Genomic DNA, 25,200 nt, shown 5'->3' on the forward strand with positions numbered 1-25,200 from the left:
GCTCGGTTGACAGCTGATTTCGCAGAGGACGCAGCCAACTGGTATAATTTTGTTGTGACAGCGATCTGTTTTGAAAACGCAGCGTGTTTATTCGTAAATTCGCGTCCACTGTTCAGCACACGTGCATTCAGTTGTAAAAATTAAAATCCTCGTTTCTAGTTAAAAATAGTTACATTTCCAGAAAAATGGTGCAAAAGAGTAAGAAATTCAAACAGAGATACAGGCCGCCCACATCCAGTGGGCCGAAAACGCTTCCGGAAGCTTCTTGGAAGCATGTGAAACTGAGCGGGCCGGTGATCTCCGACGACGGCGGGGATTTGGCCGGGCTGATCGGGTTGGAAATCCTGGAGAACTACGACCGGGCGCTGGTGACAAAGGACAAGAAGAAGGTAAGACTGATTCCCCGGGCCTAGTGTCTATAAAGCCGAGGACACAAGCCAAGGAGTCAAAAATCTACCGACAGGGCTGGAGCAGGTCTCGTTTTAGAGACCTCTAGCGAACCATTTGAAAAGGGCCTAGTTTTTAGTTTGGCCCTGTGACTAAATATCAGGCAATGGACATGCCCTATATCAACTGCAGCGATTTGCAGTACACAGGATGTCCCGGGCCCGATCTATCTGACAAGCCAATCGAGCCCTCTGTCACCATAGAAGATGGTGTCTCCATCATGTCGATAGCCTGCTAAATATAATCCCAGTTCGATCAATTTGGAATTTATATTTACAAGGTTTAATCACCTTTTGGAATATGTTATTGATTATTTAAGTGATTTGAAAAATTCTTGATTCTTGAGTTTGATGTAAATTTTCATTTAGTCTCTTTTATGTCCAGTCGGGCCCATTTAGGTGTAACACTATCAGATAGGCTCTTTTAAAATTTGATAAAATAATCTCTAAAAATGCCTTTTATATGCGGAATCTACAATTGAGGAATCTTATCTCAGACATGTCTCTAAGAAATCTGTTTTAACGAAAGCTCTCTATTTTTAACAAATCGGTTTCTGAAGTCTTTATTTCCTTATTCTGATTTGAAACCTGCTGCCAGGATTTTTTTTTCCTAGAGGAAAAGCTCCTGGAATTCTGCTAGTGATTTCTTTAGATATTTCTTCTGGCACACTTTCACTCCAGGGTACCTGGAAAGTCAGGGATTTTACTTGAGGTCAGGAAAAACGTATCCATATAGTTTAATTCATCTGAACATTTACTTATTTGAATGTATGCAGAGTAAGGTCAAATCAGTAACATAAAAGGTTGTATCTCTCAATATAGATTTGAAATATCTGGTTGAAAATATAAAAATACCTTTAGGCAGTTGTATATAAGGGAACTTCTGTATTCTCGGCAGTCCAAGCAGCTGGACTTTAAAAAAGGCAATTACCATCAACGTACCAGTATCCGCTCATGTTCCAGTAGCCCGCTCACGAGTTCAAAAAGTAAGGTAATTTGAGTAAATGCACAAAAAAATGTCCACCGGATGATTTTATTTGTCCATTTGAATTGTATAGCGGCTAAAGTTTTCAAATCTACGTTATGTAAACTTATCATTTTTCAGTGTGAGCGGGCTCTGGAACATGAGCGGAAACTGGTGCACTGATGGTATACACAACAATGAAGCATAAAAACACAGACAAACAGACGTCACACTCTCAACGAAGTCCATCCATCGACACCCTTTTTAACGATCGATTCAAATATATGGTAGGTGGCTAATCCACCACCAGCAGCGCTCGCATCGTTTTTGTTCGTGTTTGACGTTTGCACACTACCGCCACCTGTTGGCCAATCGGCCAAACACAGTGATTTTAGCATTGGGCATACATGTTCTCGCGACTATGATTTTGATTGCGATTTGTTCGAAGTGTTACGTCTGTTTGTCTGTGATAAAAATTAGCAGGAAACGCCTGAAATACACTTGAGCACTCTTTATTTATTGGTTATTATACACAAAACACTATTTTGTTCTCTAAATCATTTGTTTTTCCTCGTAAAAGTAACGAGGCACTTGTTCTTCTATCGGCAATGTAATTACTATTGTCGTCAACTAAAATGTTCTCTTCGGCAATCCAAAAATGTGCAAAAACTAGCTTAGAGCATCTTTAACGGGAGCGACTATTTGGGTGATTAAAATGATCACCCCCAGAGTTGTCATTTTAGTTTAGTCACTCATTCTCACACCGGTGGCTACCATATTTAATAACTCGTTTCCGTACCGGTCGTTGCTTTTTGGGATAACATATGAGTTGTGAAAATAATGGTGATCAATACAGGTTGGGAATTTTTGTAACTCTGCTGGAATATCTATTATATTCTGGTGCGGAATTTTTAGAATGCCATCGGAATCCTTGGGATTCAAACTGGAATCCTTGGGATTCCGACTAGAATGCTTGGGATTCCGACTGGAATCCTTGGGATTCCGACTGGAATCCTTGGGATTCCGACTGGAATCCTTGGGATTCCGACTGGAATCCTTGGGATTCCGCCTGGAATCCTTGGGATTCCGCCTGGAATCCTTGGGATTCCGCCTGGAATCCTTGGGATTCCGCCTGGAATCCTTGGGATTCCGCCTGGAATCCTTGGGATTCCGCCTGGAATCCTTGGGATTCCGCCTGGAATCCTTGGGATTCCGCCTGGAATCCTTGGGATTCCGCCTGGAATCCTTGGGATTCCGCCTGGAATCCTTGGGATTCCGCCTGGAATCCTTGGGATTCCGCCTGGAATCCTTGGGATTCCGCCTGAAATCCTTGGGATTCCGACTGGAATCCTTGGGATTCCGCCTGGAATCCTTGGGATTCCGCCTGGAATCCTTGGGATTCCGCCTGGAATCCTTGGGATTCCGCCTGGAATCCTTGGGATTCCGCCTGGAATCCTTGGGATTCCGCCTGGAATCCTTGGGATTCCGCCTGGAATCCTTGGGATTCCGCCTGAAATCCTTGGGATTCCGACTGGAATCCTTGGGATACCAGCTGGAATTCCAGTCAGAATCCCGAGGACTCTAGTCTGAATCCCGAGGATTCCAGCCGGAATCCCGAGGATTCCAGTCAGAATCCCGAGGACTCTAGTCTGAATCCCGAGGATTCCAGCCGGAATCCCGAGGATTCCAGTCAGAATCCCGAGGACTCTAGTCTGAATCCCGAGGATTCCAGCCGGAATCCCGAGGATTCCAGCCGGAATCCCGAGGATTCCAGTCGGACTTCCAAGGATTCCAGTCGGACTTCCAAGGATTCCAGTCGGATTTCCAAGGATTCCAGTCGGACTTCCAAGGATTCCAGTCGGACTTCCAAGGATTCCAGTCGGACTTCCAAGGATTCCAGTCGGACTTCCAAGGATTCCAGTCGGAATCCCAAGGATTCCAGTCGGAATCCCAAGGATTCCAGTCGGAATCCCAAGGATTCCAGTCGGAATCCCAAGGATTCCAGTCGGAATCCCAAGGATTCCAGTCGGAATCCCAAGGATTCCAGTCGGAATCCCAAGGATTCCAGTCGGAATCCCAAGGATTCCAGTCGGAATCCCAAGGATTCCAGTCGGACTTGACTTCCAAGGATTTCAGTCGGAATCCCAAGGATTCCAGTCGGAATCCCAAGGATTCCAGTCGGAATCCCAAGGATTCCAGTCGGAATCCCAAGGATTCCAGTCGGAATCCCAAGGATTCCAGTCGGAATCCCAAGGATTCCAGTCGGAATCCCAAGGATTCCAGTCGGAATCCCAAGGATTCCAGTCGGAATCCCAAGGATTCCAGTCGGAATCCCGAGGATTCCAGCCGGAATCCCGAGGATTCCAGCCGGAATCCCGAGGATTCCAGTCGGACTTCCAAGGATTCCAGTCGGAATCCCAAGGATTCCAGTCGGAATCCCAAGGATTCCAGTCGGAATCCCAAGGATTCCAGTCGGAATCCCAAGGATTCCAGTCGGAATCCCAAGGATTCCAGTCGGAATCCCAAGGATTCCAGTCGGAATCCCAAGGATTTCAGTCGGAATCCCAAGGATTCCAGTCGGAATCCCAAGGATTCCAGTCGGAATCCCAAGGATTCCAGTCGGAATCCCAAGGATTCCAGCCGGAATCCCAAGGATTCCAGCCGGAATCCCAAGGATTCCAGTCGGAATCCCAAGGATTCCAGTCGGAATCCCAAGGATTCCAGTCGGAATCCCAAGGATTCCAGTCGGACTTCCAAGGATTTCAGTCGGAATCCCAAGGATTCCAGTCGGAATCCCAAGGATTCCAGTCGGAATCCCAAGGATTCCAGTCGGAATCCCAAGGATTCCAGTCGGAATCCCAAGGATTCCAGTCGGAATCCCAAGGATTCCAGTCGGAATCCCAAGGATTCCAGTCGGATTTCCAAGGATTCCAGTCGGACTTCCAAGGATTCCAGTCGGACTTCCAAGGATTCCAGTCGGACTTCCAAGGATTCCAGTCGGACTTCCAAGGATTCCAGTCGGAATCCCAAGGATTCCAGTCGGAATCCCAAGGATTCCAGTCGGAATCCCAAGGATTCCAGTCGGAATCCCAAGGATTCCAGCCGGAATCCCAAGGATTCCAGTCGGAATCCCAAGGATTCCAGTCGGAATCCCAAGGATTCCAGTCGGAATCCCAAGGATTCCAGTCGGAATCCCAAGAATTCCAGTCGGAATCCCAAGGATTCCAGTCGGAATCCCAAGGATTCCAGTCGGATTTCCAAGGATTCCAGTCGGACTTCCAAGGATTCCAGTCGGACTTCCAAGGATTCCAGTCGGACTTCCAAGGATTCCAGTCGGACTTCCAAGGATTCCAGTCGGAATCCCAAGGATTCCAGTCGGAATCCCAAGGATTCCAGTCGGAATCCCAAGGATTCCAGTCGGAATCCCAAGGATTCCAGTCGGATTTCCAAGGATTCCAGTCGGACTTCCAAGGATTCCAGTCGGACTTCCAAGGATTCCAGTCGGACTTCCAAGGATTCCAGTCGGACTTCCAAGGATTCCAGTCGGACTTCCAAGGATTCCAGTCGGAATCCCAAGGATTCCAGTCGGAATCCCAAGGATTCCAGTCGGAATCCCAAGGATTCCAGTCGGAATCCCAAGGATTCCAGCCGGAATCCCAAGGATTCCAGTCGGAATCCCAAGGATTCCAGTCGGAATCCCAAGGATTCCAGTCGGAATCCCAAGGATTCCAGTCGGAATCCCAAGGATTCCAGTCGGAATCCCAAGGATTCCAGTCGGAATCCCGAGGATTCCAGCCGGAATCCCGAGGATTCCAGCCGGAATCCCGAGGATTCCAGCCGGAATCCCGAGGATTCCAGTCGGACTTCCAAGGATTCCAGTCGGAATCCCAAGGATTCCAGTCGGAATCCCAAGGATTCCAGTCGGAATCCCAAGGATTCCAGTCGGAATCCCAAGGATTCCAGTCGGAATCCCAAGGATTCCAGTCGGAATCCCAAGGATTCCAGTCGGAATCCCAAGGATTCCAGTCGGAATCCCAAGGATTCCAGTCGGAATCCCAAGGATTCCAGTCGGAATCCCAAGGATTCCAGTCGGAATCCCAAGGATTCCAGTCGGAATCCCAAGGATTCCAGTCGGAATCCCAAGGATTTCAGTCGGAATCCCAAGGATTTCAGTCGGAAACCCAAGGATTCCCGTCGGAAACCCAAGGATTCCCGTCGGAAACCCAAGGATTCCCGTCGGAATCCCAAGGATTCCCGTCGGAATCCCAAGGATTCCCGTCGGAATCCCAAGGATTCCAGTCGGAATCCCAAGGATTCCAGTCGGAAACCCAAGGATTCCAGCTGGAATTCCGAGGTATCCAGTCGAAATTCCGAGGATTCCAGTCGAAATCCCGAGGATTCCAGGCGGAATTCTAAGGATTCCAGTCGGAATCCCAAAATCCCATAATTCTCCGAAATCGAGGATTTTCGAGTATTTCATAAACTTCTATCGGATTTCCAATAATTGCATCAGATTCCTAGTATTCTTATCAAAATCTTGAAGGTTTACCCGAATTCTCAAAATTATGAAATTTCTACTTCATGCGCATCAGATTACTAAAACTCCAACCAGAATTTCATATCCCACACCGTATATGCTTGAATTCAAATCGAATAGCAGCGCAACTATCGCGCTGCTAAATTTGCTCACCCGATGCTTTCCGAAAGCAGCGCTGTCATTTTGCTACCCCGGTTAGCAGCGCCCGGTACGGATCAGCGTAATGATACTGCGCTATGTAATTTAGTTTAGTCGCGCACCGTTACGACTGCTCTTATATATTGGTTACTTTTCGTATGTGTTGACAATGCCTGAAATTAAATAAACGTTACTCATGGGCTCATTCATTTATTTCATAACGCTGAAAATTACCATTTTTGGGTGGGTGGGTGTCGTAACGCTTTTTGTATGATTATTTAACAAATTTTGTATGAGGCGTAACATCGTGAGTAGCGATGGGCGATTTTGAATCGATGTTCCAAAAATCGATTTTTTTGTTCCGATTAATCGATTTTTTGAATCGATGTTGAGAGTACTCAATATCAAACGAATCGATTTTCTTCATTCGATTTTTTCTTTCGATTCAAAACAATGAAATTGATCAGAATTTTTTTATGAGTTGATAAACCATAAACCTTATTATGAATCAGCCTTAAAGTGTTAATATATTTTTTGAGTCTCAAACGTTATCCCATTGAAGGAATTTGAAAATCACATGCAAATGCATTTGTTCTCATTTTGAAAGCATGTTTTTTGTAAATTTTCATATTAGCTTGAAAATCGAATCGATTCAAAAACATCGATTCAAATGATTCGATTAAATCGGGGAATCGATTCGACATATCAATTTTGAATAGATTCAGTAACATCGATGTTCTGGTCAACTTTGCCCAACGCTAATCGTGAGGACACCCACCCACCCCCTTCAGCGTTATGAAATTTGTGAATAAGCCCCATTATGTTCTACTCGTTGAAATGGCCAATGCAGAAAAATACAGACTACACTTAAAACAGCGTTGCAGTTATAAAAGCAGTAACAGAGTGTCAAATTGAATGCACAACGCCACTTATTAAATTGTGCTGACTAAGGCGCCGTTCACACATTACGCAACGCTCTAGGGGAAGAAGGCTCAAATGTTGCGGCTTATACTCATTTTTTCATACAAGACCGTTACGGACGGGGGTGGGGGTCGAAAATTGTACAGTTTAGCGTTACGTCATAAATGGGCGCTGCCTAATTTCGTTTTCATTTATTTCATCGAATATTTTTTTGTATTGAGTCTCACTATGAGCCTATGCATGCTATAAAACGTTTGACTTTTACTGTGCGCCCTGTTTTCAAGTTGCCCGTAAGAGAGAGCGAGACAGCACCAACCAGGGGAGTGAAATGAGCCAATAATTAGCTACCCAACATTGATTCAACATGGCGTCCAATGTCCTTGTTTTGATTCTTTTGGGACTGACAAAACATGAATTTTTGGATAGGAGACATCAGTGATACGTAAAATATTCAACAAAATGTTGAAGAAAGGAAAAGCGTCATAAAATACGACGATTCAACGCAATCTATTTAATTGCCAGAAACTAGCACAAGCAGCAATTGAGCCGTATACTCGAATATCAGGAGCAAGTTAGGGCAAACCCACCAGAAAGTGGGTACCAAAACGCGAAGTACCAAAAATAATGTGAGGAAGAGCCAAAATGTATGCAGGATGACAGCCGTGTCAGTCCTCTGGCACCAACACACGGCGCACAGTAAAAGTCAAAAGAACAAAAGAAATTATGGCACGTACAGAGGCTCATGAACTAATCTACGTTGACGTCACACTGCAACTTCCAGCGTGAAGAAAACCTTTACTGCGGGCCGTGTTTACAAAAAATGAACGATTTCGTTGTGCATTCATCCACTTGATGTTCATCCGGTGAACATTCGTTGTCCGGATGTTGGTCCGGATGTCATTTAATGTAAACATTGCCCGCATTTAGAGCAGAAAAGAAAAAGAAAGTCGATGATAAAAGAAGACCGTGGATAAGTCCATGGCAGCATAGGCCAGGGGAAGTGGTTCACCTAGAGTGAATTTCTGTCAAAGAAAAAGTAGATTTTGTATGAGATTTGACAGAAAAATGAATGACAAGTTCATCCACTTCTCCTGGCCTATTTCTGCTGTGAAAATTGACAAGCCATGATTATAAACGTGCAGCAGGTGCGATTCTAACCAAGAACCAACCAAGAAGTTGCAGCGTGACGTCATTGTTCATTGGTTCATAAAAAAGGCTGGTTAATTGTACTCTGTAGCCAGAGTAAGGTTATCTGACTTGGTGAAAGTGGCTAGGAGGCCATCTTTAAATGGACCCATGCACGAGTTCACTATTTGACGTTTTAGCGGTGCCACGTTATGGACCGATGCACGAGTTCACTATTTGACTTTTGAGCGGTGCCGTGTTATTTACGTGACCATGGCAACAAGTGAATTCGGCACCGCTCAAACGTCAAATTAGTGAACTCATCCATCGGTCCATTGCTGGCCGTTTTGTTTACAAACATTACTGCCTGGCCTGGATAACGCTCAAACTGAAACTAACCGTGCTGCCAATAGTGCGAACGAAATAGTTAAAAAGAGAGATAAAAGTAGAGTACGCTACGCGCAGATGCGGCTGCATTAGAATAATTTCTGGCACCTCTTTTTCTCCAACCAATCAGAAGTCATTACCAAAGACAAATTAAAGACCTCCATGTCCCTTGCAGTTGCCTAAAATTTTATGGCTCACAAGGTAATCTAGAATGCCGTGAAAAGTGTCCTGCGAAGTGGTACCCATGCTGAGCCCGAGTGCGACGGACCTGTCATTACTGCCTGGCCCGCAAGGTGCTGAAACTAAAACTAACCGACGAAATTGTAGAAAAGAGAGAAAAAAGTATAGAGTACACATGGAGCAGGTGCGACCTATTAGAATAATTCTTGATAACACTGTTTCTCCAACCAATCAGAAGTCAATTGTCCGACTACCTGTCTCAGATGTATGTAAACAAAACGGCCAGCCCTTCCTCATCTACCCTTCCTGGTTTTCTCCACAAAGTGAACATAATGTATCACCTTAGGAGGAGCTGGACCCGCCTTGGTTCATAATATAATGCTCTGCAAGGAAAATCCACGGAACGCGATTATCGAATAATGTGAATTTCAGAGTTGCGTTTAAATTACGCGTGATATTTTCTGCGCGTTACTGCCGCCGCTGGATGTGGATTTAAAATGAGCGCCGCAATATTATCCCTGAATTGGAGCTTTCAAAGTGGTGAGATTTTCCTAAGCTGTTCTTGTGTTGTTTTATTAGGCAGCTCATGAATGTCGATACTTTCGTAAGCATTTATTTCATTTAATGATAAAACCCATGTTATATAATATTTTTGTTAAAGATGAGATTCACATGAATGATTATAGTTCAAGGAATATGTTGAGTACATTGAAGTTAACTCTTGTTCCGTAGATCAATTTTAACAAGTACGATAAGTTAGTGCTGCCGAACGATGAACACCTGAATGGCGCAGAGAACACAGGCACAGGAGGTCAGGACAGCGAAAGCGATGGCTACGTCATCACAGCGGACAGTGGAAACCAACCAGCTCCCAGGATGGGGGAAGTTAAGGATGCCATTCAACAGCTCAAGAACAACAAGGTCGTTGGCAAGGATGGTATCGGAGCCGAACTCATCAAGATATGCCCGGACAGGTTGGCCGCTTGTCTGCATCGGCTGATAGTCAGAATCTGGGAAACCGAACAGCTACCGGAGGAGTGGAAACAAGGCGTTATATGCCCTATCTACAAAAAGGGCGACAAAGTGGAGTGGATCGCAGCGTGCTAGGTGGGCGGATCAAGTGCGTATCGATTTGGCGATCGTGGGGCAGAACCGAGGATGGAGAGATGCGGCCACGAACCGAGTATTGTGGTGTGAAATTGTTGATTCAGTGTTATCTGTTTAGATGTTAACTAAATAAATGAAATGAACAGATGAAGTTTGTAAAGTTGTCACCCTCGTTCGAATTGCGTTCTTTATAGTAATGTTCAATCATTATCAAAAGTTTCTAAAGTGTCGCATCGTGCCATCAGCAGCCCTTAGCATCATTCTCCTATTGTAATCATTATTTTTATAAAATTTCTTTAAAGCGATCAGTTTATTCTTCCTTACTTGTACAATTTCCGCTCTATTTGGAATTTTAATAAGTCAAATCAAGCTTCAAAGTTCAAATTAAATTGCTATCAACACGTATACATTTTGCAGCTTTAATTGCATTACTGTGTCAAGTCTTCTCTAATTCCCTATACCCTACCCCAACAAGGAAGGGCTTTCCGGTGGTGTTCAAGCGGTTCGCATAGATTATTACGGCCATTATCTATCCCTGCCCCCAGCTTTGGACTGACTTGCGCTCTCATTGCCCCACAAAATGAAAATTTAATGTATTTTTTCAGCTATGCTATATTTCATTAATATGAATTCTTTCGTGAATTCATCTACGGTTTATCTCATGAATTACTCCAAATGTATTACAGCTTCATTTCATTTATTTAGTTAACATCTACACAGATAACACTGAATCAACAATTTCACGCCACAATACTCGGTTCGTGGCCGCATCTCTCCATCCTCGGTTCTGCCCCACGCTCGCCAAATCGATACGCACTTGATCCGCCCACCTAGCTCGCTGCGCTCCACGCCTTCTTGTACCAACCGGATCCGAAGCGAATACCATCTTTGCAGGGTTGCTGTCCGGCATTCTTGCAACATGCCCTGCCCATCGTATCCTTCCAGCTTTGGCCACCTTCTGGATACTGGGTTCGCCGTAGAGTTGGGCGAGCTCGTGGTTCATCCTTCGCCGCCACACACCGTTCTCCTGCACACCGCCGAAGATCGTCCTAAGCACCCGACGTTCGAAGACTCCAAGTGCTTGCAGGTCCTCCTCGAGCATCGTCCACGTTTCATGCCCGTAGAGGACTACCGGCCTTATGAGCGTTTTGTACATGGTACATTTGGTGCGGGCGTGAATCTTTTTTGACCGCAGCTTCTTCTGGAGGCCATAGTAGGCCCTACTTCCACTGATGATGCGCCTCCGTATTTCACGGCTAACGTTATTGTCAGCCGTCATCAAGGATCCGAGGTAGACGAACTCGTCGACCACCTCGAACGTATCCCCGTCTATCGTAACACTGCTACCTAGGCGAGCCCTGTCGTGCTCGGCCCCACCAGCTAGCATGTACTTTGTCTTGGCCGCATTCACCACCAGTCCAACTTTTGCTGTCTCGCGTTTCAGGCGGGTGTACAGGTCTGCCACCTTTTCAAATGTTCGGCCGACGATGTCCATATCATCCGCGAAGCAAACAAATTGACTGGATCTCGTAAAAATCGTACCCCGGCTGTTAAGCCCGGCTCTCCGCATAACACCTTCTATCGCAATATTGAACAACAGGCACGAAAGTCCATCACCTTGTCGTAGTCCCCGGTGGGATCCAAACGAACTGGAGTGTTCGCCTGAAACCTTCACACAATTTTGCACACCTTCCATCGTCGCTCTTATCAGTCTCGTGAGCTTCCCGGGAAAGCTGTTCTCGTCCATGATTTTCCATAGCTCTATGCTGTCGATACTGTCGTATGCCGCCTTGAAATCGATGAAAAGGTGATGCGTTGGGACCTGGTATTCACGACATTTTTGGAGGATTTGCCGTACAGTAAAGATCTGGTCCGTTGTCGATCGGCCGTCAACGAAGCCGGCTTGATAACTTTCCACGAACTCGTTTACTACGGGTGACAGACGACGGAAGATGATCTGGGATAATACTTTGTAGGCCGCATTTAGAATGGTGATCGCTCGAAAGTTCTCACAATCTAACTTGTCGCCTTTCTTGTAGATGGGGCATATTACCCCTTCCTTCCACTCCTCCGTTAGCTGTTCCTGTTTCCCAGATTGTGCCTATCAGCCGGTACAGACAAATGGCCAGCCTCTCCGGACCCATCTTTATGAGTTTAGCTCCGATATCATCCTTACCAGCAGCTTTATTGTTCTTGAGCTGGTGAATGGCATCCTTAACCTCCCTCAAAGTGGGGGCTGATTGGTTTCCATCTTCCGCAGTACTGACGAAGGCATTTCCTCCGTTGTCCCGTCCTTCATTGCCTGTGCTCTCAGCACCATTCAGGTGCTCGTCGAAGTGCTGCTTCCACCTTTCGATCACCTCACGCTCGTCCGTCAGAATGCTCCCATCCTTATCCCTGCACATCTCGGCTCGCGGCATGAAGCCGTTGCGGGATGCGTTGAGCTTCTGATAGAACCTACGCGTTTCCTGAGACCGGCACAGCTGTTCCATCTCCTCGCACTCCGTCTCCTCCAGGCGTTTTTTCTCCCGAAAGAGGCGGGTCTGCAGTTGCCGTTTCCGTTTATAGCGTTCCACGTTCTGCCGGGTCCCTTGCTGCAGCATGACCGCCCGCGCTGCATTCTTCTCCTTCAAAACCTCCTGGCACTCCTCGTCGAACCAATCGTTCCGTCGACTCCGTCCCACGTACCCGACGTTGCTCTCAGCTGCATCGTTGATGGCTGCTTTTACTGTTCTCCAGCAGTCCTCAAGAGGGGCTTCGTCCAGCTCACCCTCTTCCGGTAATGCAGCCTCGAGTTGCTGCGCGTATGCCGCTGCGACATCCGGTTGCTTGAGCCGCTCTAGGTCATACCGGGTTAACGACGGAGAGTTTTGGGCGCAGTTTGACCATCACCAGATAGTGGTCGGAGTCGATGTTAGCGCCACGATAGGTCCTGACGTCGATAATGTCGGAGAAGTGCCGACCATCAATCAGAACGTGGTCGATTTGCGATTCTGTCTGCTGTGGTGATCTCTAGGTGTATCGGTATGGAAGGCTGTGCTGGAAGTAGGTGCTACGAATGGCCGTATTCTTGGAGGCGGCAAAATCAATTAGTCGTAGGCCGTTTTCGTTCGTCAGCCGGTGGGCGCTGAACTTCCCAGTCGTCGGTATGAATTCCTCCTCCTGGCCAACCTGAGCGTTTAGATCTCCTATGATTATTTTGACGTCGTGGCTTGGGCAACTATCGTACTCGCGTTCAAGCTGCGCGTAAAAAGCGTCTTTATCATCATCAGTGCTTCCGGAGTGAAGGCTGTGCACGTTTATTAAGCTGAAGTTGAAGAACCGGCCTTTGATCCTGAACTTGCACATTCTCTCATTGATCGGCCACCACCCGATCACGCGCCTCTGCATATCACCCATCACTATAAAAGCTGTTCCCAGCTCATGTGTATTGCCGCAGCTCTGGTAAATGGTATGGTTACCTCTAAACGTTCGCACCATTTCATCAATGCATTGATCCCTTCCAACACACTTCCTGCAACGCTGCGATGCCGAATTCACGGTCCTTCAGCACGTCGGCGATTATGCGTGTGCTCCCGATGAAGTTGAGAGATTTACAGTTCCACGTACCGAGCTTCCAATCGCTAGTCCCTTTACGTCGCTGTGGTCTTCGCCGATTGTCCCGGTTCGTATTCTCTCGTTGATTATTCGTTGCTTGATTTTTTTACGGCTGGCTTGCAGGGCCTGACACCAACCCCCTAGATTTCCGGAGGACCATTCCCCCTAAATGTTCGGAGGACCATAGTTCGCAGTTTAGCTTAGAGTCCTTCTCTGGCACTCGGACGATGATCAGCCGCCCCTGACATGGGGAACAGACGCTGTTATGAGCCGCTCCTAACATGGAGTACAGACGCTCAAGGTTTGCAGAAGCAAAAGCAAAAGCAAACCCCCCTTCCCTGTCAGCATACGACCAAAGTTCCCACCGGGGGTTGGTTACCCGATCTTCCATAAGGTTACTCGTACCCCGGCCAGTACCGCGAGGAGGTAGGGATAGGAGTTGCTGGGCAAGAGGCTAAGGGCCGCACAAAGGGGTCTATTTTATTCCTTCAGGTACGCGAGGTACCAATGGTACGCCATGCCCATTTACCAACCATGTATTACAGCTATTGCAATAATTATAACAGTTATTGAAAATCTATTGAGGTGAAGATAAATCCAAGCCAAAACTCATTTTCAACAATCGGGATAACCTAACATCTGTTTGAGCTGAAAACTTGATCGATTGGTCATCGACCGACAAGTTAAATGAAATGTTAAAATTCAGTTAATTGAATGTTGCTATAATTCTCGAGTAATTTATCAAGTGAAATTTCCATGGATTTTTCAAACTTTCATTACGACGTGCAATACTACAACAATTATTCCGATAATTCCTACACTAGATTTTTCAGAGATTCTGTTCAATGCTTTACAAGAAATGCCGCCAGAAAATTCTGCAGCGGTTTATTCAGGTATTTAACCTCTTTATCGACAGCTTTTTTTTTGGGGAACCGACGTGTAGCCATATCCCACGTAAATATCTCAGACTACAGATATTTTTCTCATGTTCGGTTACTCGCTTTTCAGAACTATACTTTAATGAGAGTCTATCGTGAAAATATGAAACAAATCAGTGCAACCTGTTGGAGCGCTAAGGGTGATTCAATCACGACACTGGTTTTTGGAGCAGATCGAAAGTTGGGTTTTTCTTGTTGATCAGCCTAAACTAGAACAGATTTATTTAGAATTCAATTTTATAACAATACTAAATAATTACTCAGTGCTTCTTTCCGTTGGGTTTCAAACCGTCTGTCCATCTGACCAGTTTCTAACTACTTCACTCTCATCACCGATCACCTATCTTCAACGTTTTCCCTGATCAACTGTATGTATGGTTACCAGTCGTTATTGCCACGCTAACAATCGTTTTTGAGTAATGAACTTTTATGTCACTACCTGTTATTGTGTAGCCCATATTTTTGTTGTTTTTTAATTGAGTGAAAACCAAATAACAACCAAAGAAAATTTATATGGGAAGTGTCGGTCCCCCAAGGAATACCGGATTATCTTCACGATCAATGATCAAAATCGATACAGATTCTGAAAATAGAAAAGTGTTTTGTTAACTCGTGAAAGTATAGTGCAAAAATATCGAGAAACAAACAAGTTATCGCGATTTGAATATATTTTTCGTGGTAAAAAAATGAAGCTGGCGGTAGAGGGGTTAATTGATTATTTTTGATAAATTATTATCTATTTATCTAGAGAAACCTTTGAGACTTGCTCAGAAGTTAGGAAGTTTTTCGGATACTCCAAAATGTGTCCTTGTAGATTCCCCGAAAAAATCGTGGATAAATTCTTTAAGAACTTTCTCGGAAAAATTCTCAGATAGTTCTTGCTGGGCTGTCCGAAGAAATCATAGGAGGAATCTCTGGAGCTTTTTCAAAGGTATCCTTAGACCAATTATTAATTGAAATTTTGGAAAAACGTAACGACAACTTTTTAAGACAAAATTAGTGGAAACATCTCTGGATAAATCATAGCATTGAACATTTATGACATTAACAGGAATTTTAGACTCAATTGTAGCAAAATCAATTGAAGAATAATTGAACAAACTTAGAAATTTCCTTGAAAAAAATTGATTAACAATCTTTGAAGGAATTCCTAGAGCCTCGTTGGATTAATGTACGACTAGTGCTGTAAATATCATCATTGGTTACTTTTTTTTTCTCAAATCGGGTCACTAAAATAACTAATTTGACATCACTTTTGACTGCCAGCCTTAACAAAATTATGGAGAATGGATACATTATTCTCGAATTTTTGAATTTCCAGAAGCTGAAAAAAGAGGAAGATGTACCTGAGAAATCGCGTCCGAGCAAGAAAGGTGCCAAGAGAGTCTCTGAAGATAGCGGCGACGACGACGATGATGAGGACGAACGGCCATCCAAAAAGAAGCCAAAACAGTCGAAGAGGGAAAGCATACCGGAATCGGAATCCGAAGACTCCGACGATGATTCTGGGTTCGACGATAAACCCGTTAAGAAGCAAAAGAAGTCGGAGAAGCAGACTCCCAAACCCGAGGATGATGACGACATCGCGGAAGAGGACCATGTTCCTGGGCGCTTTGTAAGAGTGCCAAAGTCCGAAGAAAGCGGTACTGAGCCGGAGAAAAAGAAAAGGAAGAAGCGTAAGAATAAGGCGAAGAAAAAGGGGAACCCGACATTGAACGGGAAGGACACGAGCAGTGATTACTCGGGTGCTGAGTATTTCGTAAGTTTTTAAAACAAGATAAGTAACTGCTTTCAAATTTAATGCTTTCCTTATTATTTTCAGAAATGGACTGAACTGGGAGTGTCGGAACCGATCGTGCGAGCTCTGGCCGATAAAGGTTTCCAAACTCCGACGGAGATCCAAACCCTCTCGCTGCCGGTCGCAATCATGGGCAAACGTGATCTGCTGGGGGCGGCTGAGACCGGAAGTGGTAAAACGTTAGCCTTCGGTATTCCCCTTTTGGAGGGCATTATGAAGCTCAAGGCGTCGGAACCGTATCGAGTGCGAAAATGCGAGAATGCCTCCCCAAAAGAAGAAGAACAACGCGAGGGACACGAGATGACACCTCCTCCGGAAGAACTGGAATACTACCCGGATCCGAGTAATGGGGATTCATCCGTTATGCTGCAACAGAACTTGGAGAAAGAGGAGGACCCCCAACTGGATAAGCCTTTGTATGCATTGATCCTAACTCCTACTCGAGAGTTGGCCGTCCAAATCAACGATCATCTCAAAGCGATAACCAAATATACGGACATCAAGATTGCAACGGTTTTCGGGGGTTTGGCAGCCGTCAAGCAGGAAAGGATGCTGAAGAAATGCCCAGAAATTGTCATTGCCACTCCCGGTCGGCTTTGGGAGTTGATCCAGGCCCGAAATCCACATCTGTGCAAAGTTGATGAAATTCGGTGAGTATTAGTCTTTTCATTCTATGTATATTAAGGTTCAACCGGGGAAAAACAACTTGATATGGACAAACCATCCATAACTATATGGTGAATCCTCGAAAATAAGTCATAGATCGATAGAATTGGCTAGCTTGCCATACAGTATAAGGGCACTTCAAACCTCCTTTCTCGGCTGCCTTCGTAGGAGAATTTGGTCGGCGTTAAGTCAGAGTGGACCAAGTGACATTTTTGATATTTCGAGAAAAATGGGTTTAAATTCTAACGCTCTGTAATTTTTGAACTCGTTAAAATTTTGGTTCAATATTTCTACACGTCTTTATGTTGGTGGTGGTTGGTCCCTAGTGATAAATCCTACCTCCGTTCTGGTCACGATCTTCAGATTATCGTGATTCGTCAACATTCGTATTGATAAAGTGGGAGGACAGAAGTAAAATTTGAAAGAAACGAATGCCAGAACAGGTATCCACCGGCGACGCCAAACGGACCAACGTAATGTGGTGTAATTTGGAATCTGTGGATTAAATACTGACACCTATATATATGTATATATATATATATATATATATATATATATATATATATATATATATATATATATATATATATATATATATATATATATATATATATATATATATATATATATATAATTTTTTTTTTTTTTTTTTTTTTTTTTTTTTTTTTTTTTTTTTTTTTTTGCCAAGCATCAATATGGATGACTCTCGAGGATTGCTTAACGTAAAAGGGGTTATGACAAGGTTGTGGATTTACTGGGTAAATCCATCACATTGGGGTTATGACTTTGTGTCTAGTCAGGAATAGGGTCTGATTGGTATGGTAGAATGCAATAGAGTTCGGAATTGATAGACAGACTTTGAGGAAAGAAGTTTTCAACGTAAGGCAGCAGCACCTTGGAACTTGGAGGGCGCAGATCTGGAGAGTTGGGCAGCTGTTATCGCTGGGTTACATTATGTAGAAAGTGGAATCTGTTTTGCCGCGCACAAATTATGGGAAGTATTTGAAAATGGCTTCTTGTTTAGATTGTGTAACGCAAGAGAGCATTTTTAGCTCTGCGTTATATTAGGAGGTTATTATAGTGCAGGGTCTACTGATGACTGTGTAGGTATTTTAAGGGTGATTGAATGAAAGTTTTATTGAGGGTAGTTATTGTTGAATTTTAGCATTTCGTAATTGTTTTGAAATGTTTGTCGTACAATGAGAAAGAATTTTGGGGTATTTGTTTGGTTATTATTTGCGCTTTTGCACTTGTAAATGTTTTATTTAATAGAGATACTTTGTGTTAGGGAAGTGTAGGAGGATAAATTATAATTTATTAGAATTTTCTGATAGAGGCAGAGTTCACATGTTACTTAGGTATTGGAAAGCAAATGAGAACCACATTAAATAATAGATAAACACTAATGCTCATATTTTTATATTTTCATTTCATCGCGGTCCTCATTGCCCGAGCGGAGACGATAAAACTCGAGTTGGATATAATCGACGCAACTACGATACGGAAAAGAAACAGATGAGAAACTATCGATACATTTATTTAACTATAAAAACCACGTGTTAACGTAATAACTTTATTTATTTCTTCTCGTTTCAGCAATCCAACAGCCAAACCATCTCTACTATCTTTTTCATTTCCTCTTCGTTACATTTATAGTCCCTCTGGTACTGAATCGAATGACGCATTCCGCTTTTTATCAGCGCTGTCTTTGCTGTACGTTGAGCATGGTGTCGGAGGTGGTGTGCTGTGTAAAACATCTGATGTGCTACACGGCACGCTACTTCCGGCATTTTGTTGGCGCGCGGGATGGGCAGTGCTGGTGATGATGTGGAGGGCGCTATTCGGTTTAGTGCCAGAGGGACTATATCTATTTAATGTATCTGAAACTTGTGGGACCGCTTTAAATACCGGCGCCTGCTTGTGGAAGATCCCGGTGTGCTAAACGGTATAGGACATGTTAACGGGGGAGGCTTGGTAGGTTCTCACCTAGCCCGTGTCTAGATAGGCGGACGGATGTCTGCCAGGGTGTGGATCGAGCAATTACAATTACAATTACAATATTTCTACACGTCTTTATGTTACTTTCAAACAATATAATGTGAAGTGACAATCATGAAAAATCATAATCCAAACCTCTGATAGAACGTTTTTTTTTATTGAATATGTGTACTTGGTCCACTCTGACTGAACTAAAGACCATCGTTCAGTGAGTTGGTTCACTCTGACTGAACAATTTCTTGAAAAATAACAATCATTTAATGCTTGCATTTTCTAATTGGGTGCATATCTCTAAGATAAACAGATTATCAAGACCCTTCGACACCAGTATCGTAAATTCTTAAATAATTCATATGATAAATACCGAAATCAGTGGCATTACGATAGCTTGAAAATTAAGGTTTCGCAGGGTCAGGGCATTGAAGACCAGAAATATTCAAATATGCGTTCACGATCAACGCTCCGTCATCGTAATCATCGTCATCCTCGAAACTTCAAAAGCAGTTTTTCTTTTCAAAACTAAAAATTATTTGATGAAAATGTGTTCACTGTGTTTCGGTTGGAGAATAGAATACAGTGAACGCATTTTCCTGTAAATTTTCTTGATTTTGAACGAGAAAACTGCTTTTGAAAACTCCGAAATCAATGACGGATCCTGCCCCCTTCAGTCAGAGTGGACCAAGTGAAAATCTTGAGTTGTTGTTGATCATCCAAAGTAAATCTATTACATATCTCTCGCAGTTTACAGCATTTTTCGATTCTGATCAAAGTGTAACGAAGGTAAGGTAATTTTGCATCTAATGAGAGAATAATCCAATTTTCTCAAGTTTTGTACTTGGTCCCCTCTGACTTAACGGCGACCATTTGATCTAGCAATTGTTTTAGAGGTATTCTTTCTTCACCATCAACTTCCATTTCTCTCGTCATTTCATTACGGTACCTATTTACCATGTATTCATTGCTTCCTAAATGCTCCCTCGCACTTCGAGGACCGATATACCGATAAACACAAATTTCATATAGTTATCACGGCCTATATATCGGCATGGGACTGATATAACAACGTCTGGAAGCAATACTACGACGAACACCTGAATAGCACTGGGGATGGCGGTACCTAAATGCAATTGTTTTTTTTTTCGTAAAATCTCATTCTATTTTATAGCTAGCTATATCTTCCGCTGTAATAATCTCCTCATTCGCCGTATCCCCAACACAGTTTCCTGGTCATCGACGAAACGGATCGTATGCTTGAGCGGGGCCATTTCGAAGAGCTCAAACAGCTGCTGGAAATGATCAACAACAACGAAGAGGCAACCAAACTGCGACGGAATTACATCTTCTCGGCCACGTTGACAATGGATCACGACCTTCCGGAACACTTGGTAGCCAAAGCGAAAAAGAACAAAAAGATTCACATTACGAAGGAAACCACTGGTCAGAGGTTGAACAACCTGGTTCAGATTATCGGCATGACGAATCCGAAGGTTGTCGACATTACGCAGCAGCACGGAACGGCTCATACCCTGATCGAATCGAGAATTCTGTGTAAGGCCGAACAGAAAGACTATTATCTGTACTACTTCCTGCAACGACATCCCGGTCGGACGCTGGTGTTCTGCAATTCTATCGACTGCGTCAAACGGCTTGTATCACTGTTCGGATATCTGAATTGTGACCCGCTTAGTCTATTCGGTAGCATGCAGCAGCGTCAGCGATTGAAAAACCTCGAACGGTTTACCCAGAACCCTGCAGCGCTCCTCATAGCAACGGACGTTGCCGCACGTGGTTTGGACATTCCGAACGTGGATCACGTCATTCACTACCAGGTTCCAAAAACCACCGAAAACTACGTCCATCGTTCTGGACGAACCGCTCGTGCAAGCAAAGAGGGCATCACGGTACTCTTGATCGGAGCGAACGAGGTCAGTGATTACGTCAAGCTCAACCAGTCGCTGGGCCGGACCGAAGATCTGCCCATGTATCCCACTTCGGAACGAATGATGAAACAGATCAAGGAACGGGTCAATCTGGCGCGCGATATCGAGAAGACGGATCTGCACCAGAGGAGAACCAACGACAGCCGCAGCTGGGAGGACAAGGTGGCGAAGGAGTTCCAAAGCGACTCGGATCTAGACAGCGAACAAGAGGAAGAACGTAAGCTGGCCAAGAGTAGGGAGAAACGGCAGATGAAGGCGAGGCGATTCGAGCTGAGTCGGATGCTGGCCACACCGATCGTGATGGACCGGATCGAAATGAAGTATGTATCGAGAAAGTTTCGTTCTAGTTCAATGCATGTATACTAACGACTATTGATTTGCAGGTTCCCCACATCATCCGTATCCGTTGAGCTACCGTCGGAAAAAGAACGCTCCGCAATCAAGCTGGTCAAACAGGTAGTCGAAGAGAATATTCAGCTCAAAAAGCAGCGCAACAAAAAGAAGAAGTTAGAATAAGACCAACACTAGAGATCGCATGTTTTTTCGCCTGAAACTGGATTAAAATATTATTGTTGTAGAATAAAATGGATTTTCCGAAAGCATTTTTAAGAAATTGAAACATTTTCAGTACATAGATAGTTTTTAGGTAAGTAAATATTTGATCAGTGGGTTGCATTTATTTTCTTAGGATGACCCGTATCTTACCAAACGTTTAACGTGAATTTTAACACCGCAGATGCTATAACGGATCTAACGTAACAGCATATCCGAAGAAGCAAAGGCTACAAAGCTCTATCAAAGTGGCCATGGTGGATGGTGACGACTATCAGAACCCCATTCACCTAGGACCTATCGAAGATCATACATAGGAACATCAACAACAAAAGGTAAGAAAACGAATTACGCTACGTATACCCAAGATGTAAATTTTTGTAACTTCGCTGTTGATCAACGTAGCATTAGACATGTGAATACCTATATGCTTTCAATATTAACGTTTATGTTAGAAACTTGTACGAACGCTAACTGATGGAAGTGATGCTAATGTTCATCACATCATATGAAGCAGCTCGAATATTATTATGGGAAAATACTCGGATTAGTAACTTCATTTATTCAGTTAACATCTACACAGATAACACTGAATCAACAATTTCACGCCACAATACTCGGTTCGTGGCCGCATCTCTCCATCCTCGGTTCTGCCCCACGCTCGCCAAATCGATACGCACTTGATCCGCCCACCTAGCTCGCTGCGCTAGGTGAGGACTACCGTAGAGGACTACCGGCCTTATGAGCGTTTTGTACATGGTACATTTGGTGCGGGCGTGAATCTTTTTTGACCGCAACTTCTTCTGGAGGCCATAGTAGGCCCGACTTCCACTGATGATGCGCCTCCGTATTTCACGGCTAACGTTATTGTCAGCCGTCATCAAGGATCCAAGGTAGACGAACTCGTCGACCACCTCGAACGTATCCCCGTCTATCGTAACACTGCTACCTAGGCGAGCCCTGTCGTGCTCGGCCCCACCAGCTAGCATGTACTTTGTCTTGGCCGCATTCACCACCAGTCCAACTTTTGCTGCCTCGCGTTTCAGGCGGGTGTACAGGTCTGCCACCTTTTCAAATGTTCGGCCGACGATGTCCATATCATCCGCGAAGCAAACAAATTGACTGGATCTCGTAAAAATCGTACCCCGGCTGTTAAGCCCGGCTCTCCGCATAACACCTTCTAGCGCAATATTGAACAACAGGCACGAAAGTCCATCACCTTGTCGTAGTCCCCGGTGGGATCCAAACGAACTGGAGTGTTCGCCTGAAACCTTCACACAATTTTGCACACCTTCCATCGTCGCTCTTATCAGTCTCGTGAGCTTCCCGGGAAAGCTGTTCTCGTCCATGATTTTCCATAGCTCTACGCGGTCGATACTGTCGTATGCCGCCTTTTTTTTTTTTTTTTCTTCTAAGCAATGGGGGGATAATCTGCTCAACAGACGCCGTGTGGGGTTAGGGACCATTTACTACATGCAAGCAGTAAACAGGACTACACCCCCGACCCACTAAACCATTTCCATTGCCGCCAAACCCTTCGTCTCTCCGGGACCACCAAGAAGGCATTGCTTCGGAGAGGGGCTATTGCACATCGCATCCTCCAGGTTAGCTGCGTAGCCATGCAGCAACGAACATCGATGACACGCTTAGGGGGGTCCACCAAGGTAGCATGCTGGCGCTTTGCCAGCTTCCCATGTGGTCCTCACCTCCCGTTGTCCGCTGAAAGCGGGCAGGGTCGACCACTACGCCCGCGCCCAGCTGCACCGCAGGTATCAAGAACTGATACTGCGGGCTTCGCAATTTGACCTACTGAAGGCTCAGGCCCTATCAGCTAGCACCAGCTGGGATTGCTGACGAAGGGGCCTCCACCTGCCCCGAACAACCAGAGGCTCGTACCAACCCAGTAGGCCGGCGCTACGACAGCAGCGCTACCAGGATGTTCTCCCCGCGGCCACTTAATCGCTGTAAGGGTCGATTTCGACCGTAGGGCACCGGTATGACCTACGTAGCCGACTGCGAACCCTTGGACCACCTGTTGTTTAGCGTCTGCACTAGCCACTCCTCGAGTCCACTCGCCACCTCCTTTGCAGTTCCGAGACGATGTGGGTGATAGCCGATGAAACGGCATTCCAGCCAAACTCGTCTTCACACATCCTCTGGACCAAATTGTCCGGAGTCGTGTCCCGACCGCATGTGGCTAACATGCGGTCACGCATTGTGCGGAAACGCGGGCACACGAACAAAACGTGTTCCGCCGTTTCCTCTAAACCTGCACAAACTGGACATTCGGGAGAACCCGCATGACCGAAACGGTGTAGATACTGTCTAAAGCAACCATGGCCCGAAAGGACCTGTGTCAGGTGGAATGTTAGTTCCCCATGGCGCCTATTGACCCAGATATCTAACCTCGGAATCAACCTGTGAGTCCACACTCCCTTGGTGGAACTGTCCCACGCACGCTGCCATTTGACCATGGAGGCCAGTCTGGCAGTCCTGCGTATGCCTCTTGTGCCGCGCATTTCGAAGCACTCTATGTCTTCCATGATAAGGATACCAATAGGCACCATACCGGTGATGACGCAGAGTGCATCGTGTGACACGGTACGGTACGCGCTCGCAACCCTCAGGCACATTAGCCTATAAGTACTCTCTAGCTTGCTACGGTAGCTCTTGGTACTTAAGGCCGTGCCCCAAGCCGGGCCACCATACCTCAGTATGGACGAGGCGACACTGGCCAGAAGCTTTCGCTTGCTGGCGTACACCGCAGAGCTATTGGACATCATCCGGGACAGTGCCACAATAGCTGTGGACGCTCTCTTGCAGGCATAATCGACGTGGCTACCGAAGGTAAGCTTATCGTCGATCATCACCCCCAAGTGTTTGACGGAGCGCTTCGAAGTGATCGTGCTGTCGCCTACACTGATCACCGCTTGCTGCACCGACTTTCGGTTGTTGACAACAACCGCCTCAGTTTTGTGGTGAGCCAATTCCAGTTTCCTGGAGCTCATCCACTCCTCCACAATTGCGATCGAGTGGGCTGCAGTCAATTCCACTTCTTCGATCGATTCACCGTAGACCTCCAGCGTAATATCGTCGGCAAAGCCAACGATGACCACACCCGCCGGGAATTTTAATCTCAACACCTCGTCGTACATGACATTCCATAACACCGGACCCAGGATGGAACCTTGCGGGACTCCTGAGGTTATGTGAAAGCACTTCCGACCCACCTCTGTGTCATAGACTAATACCCGATTCTGGAAGTAACTTCCGAGAATCTTGTACAGGTACTCGGGTATCCCCAGACGCAGGAGCGCATCAGCAATAGCCGCCCAACTGGCACTATTAAATGCGTTCCTTACATCCAGAGTCACTACTGCGCAGTAGCGAATCCCCCTCCTCTTACGCTGGAGTGCTATCTCAGCGGTTTTCTTAACCGTCAGAATAGCGTCTACGGTGGACTTCCCTTTCCGGAAGCCGAACTGGTTGCTTGAGAGACCATTTACACTCTCAGTGTACCTCAACAGTCTGTTGAGGATGATCTTCTCGAGCACCTTCCCCGCCGTGTCAATCAAGCATATTGGTCTATACGCCGACGGGTCACCAGGTGGTTTCCCCGCCTTTGGCAATAGTACCAGGCTCTGCCTCTTCCACGCATCTGGAAATACTCCCTCGTCCAGGCATATCTGCATAGCAGATCTGAACATACCGGGAGCCTCCAAGATTGCGACTTTGAGGGCCAGGTTTGGAACTCCGTCCGGACCTGGTGCCTTCCCCATGCTTAGGGATTTTGCAATCCCTACAAGTTCCTCATCGGTTACTCTATCCTCATCGCCAGCCCCAATCCCCGGCTGTCCTACAAAAGGAGGCCATGGGCTAGGGTTGTGGCGCGTAAAGAGCCCCTCG

At 45.5% G+C, this 25,200-nt stretch overlaps 1 protein-coding gene across 1 annotated transcript; it reads left to right on the forward strand.

Moving 5' to 3' along the window:
- Positions 1-64: 64 nt before the first annotated feature.
- On the forward strand, positions 65-21,355 carry LOC5571008 (ATP-dependent RNA helicase DDX24). Its single transcript, XM_001653387.2, has 5 exons — positions 65-389; positions 15,662-16,099; positions 16,163-16,788; positions 20,022-21,062; positions 21,126-21,355. Exons 1-5 carry the CDS (start codon positions 186-188, stop codon positions 21,256-21,258), a joined length of 2,442 nt encoding a protein of 813 aa, XP_001653437.1. The 5' UTR covers positions 65-185; the 3' UTR covers positions 21,259-21,355.
- The last annotated feature ends 3,845 nt before the right edge of the window (positions 21,356-25,200 follow it).

Source organism: Aedes aegypti, chromosome 3 (genome assembly GCF_002204515.2).
Source record: "Aedes aegypti strain LVP_AGWG chromosome 3, AaegL5.0 Primary Assembly, whole genome shotgun sequence".
Taxonomy (NCBI): Eukaryota; Metazoa; Arthropoda; class Insecta; order Diptera; family Culicidae; genus Aedes; species Aedes aegypti.

Coding starts and splice junctions, on each gene's coding strand:
- LOC5571008 (XM_001653387.2), top strand. CDS start 186: ATGGTGCAAAAGAGTAAGAAATTCAAACAGAGATACAGGCCGCCCACA. Junction 16,100..16,162: donor ACTCGGGTGCTGAGTATTTC/GTAAGTTTTTAA, acceptor TATTATTTTCAG/AAATGGACTGAACTGGGAGT. Junction 21,063..21,125: donor ATGGACCGGATCGAAATGAA/GTATGTATCGAG, acceptor ATTGATTTGCAG/GTTCCCCACATCATCCGTAT.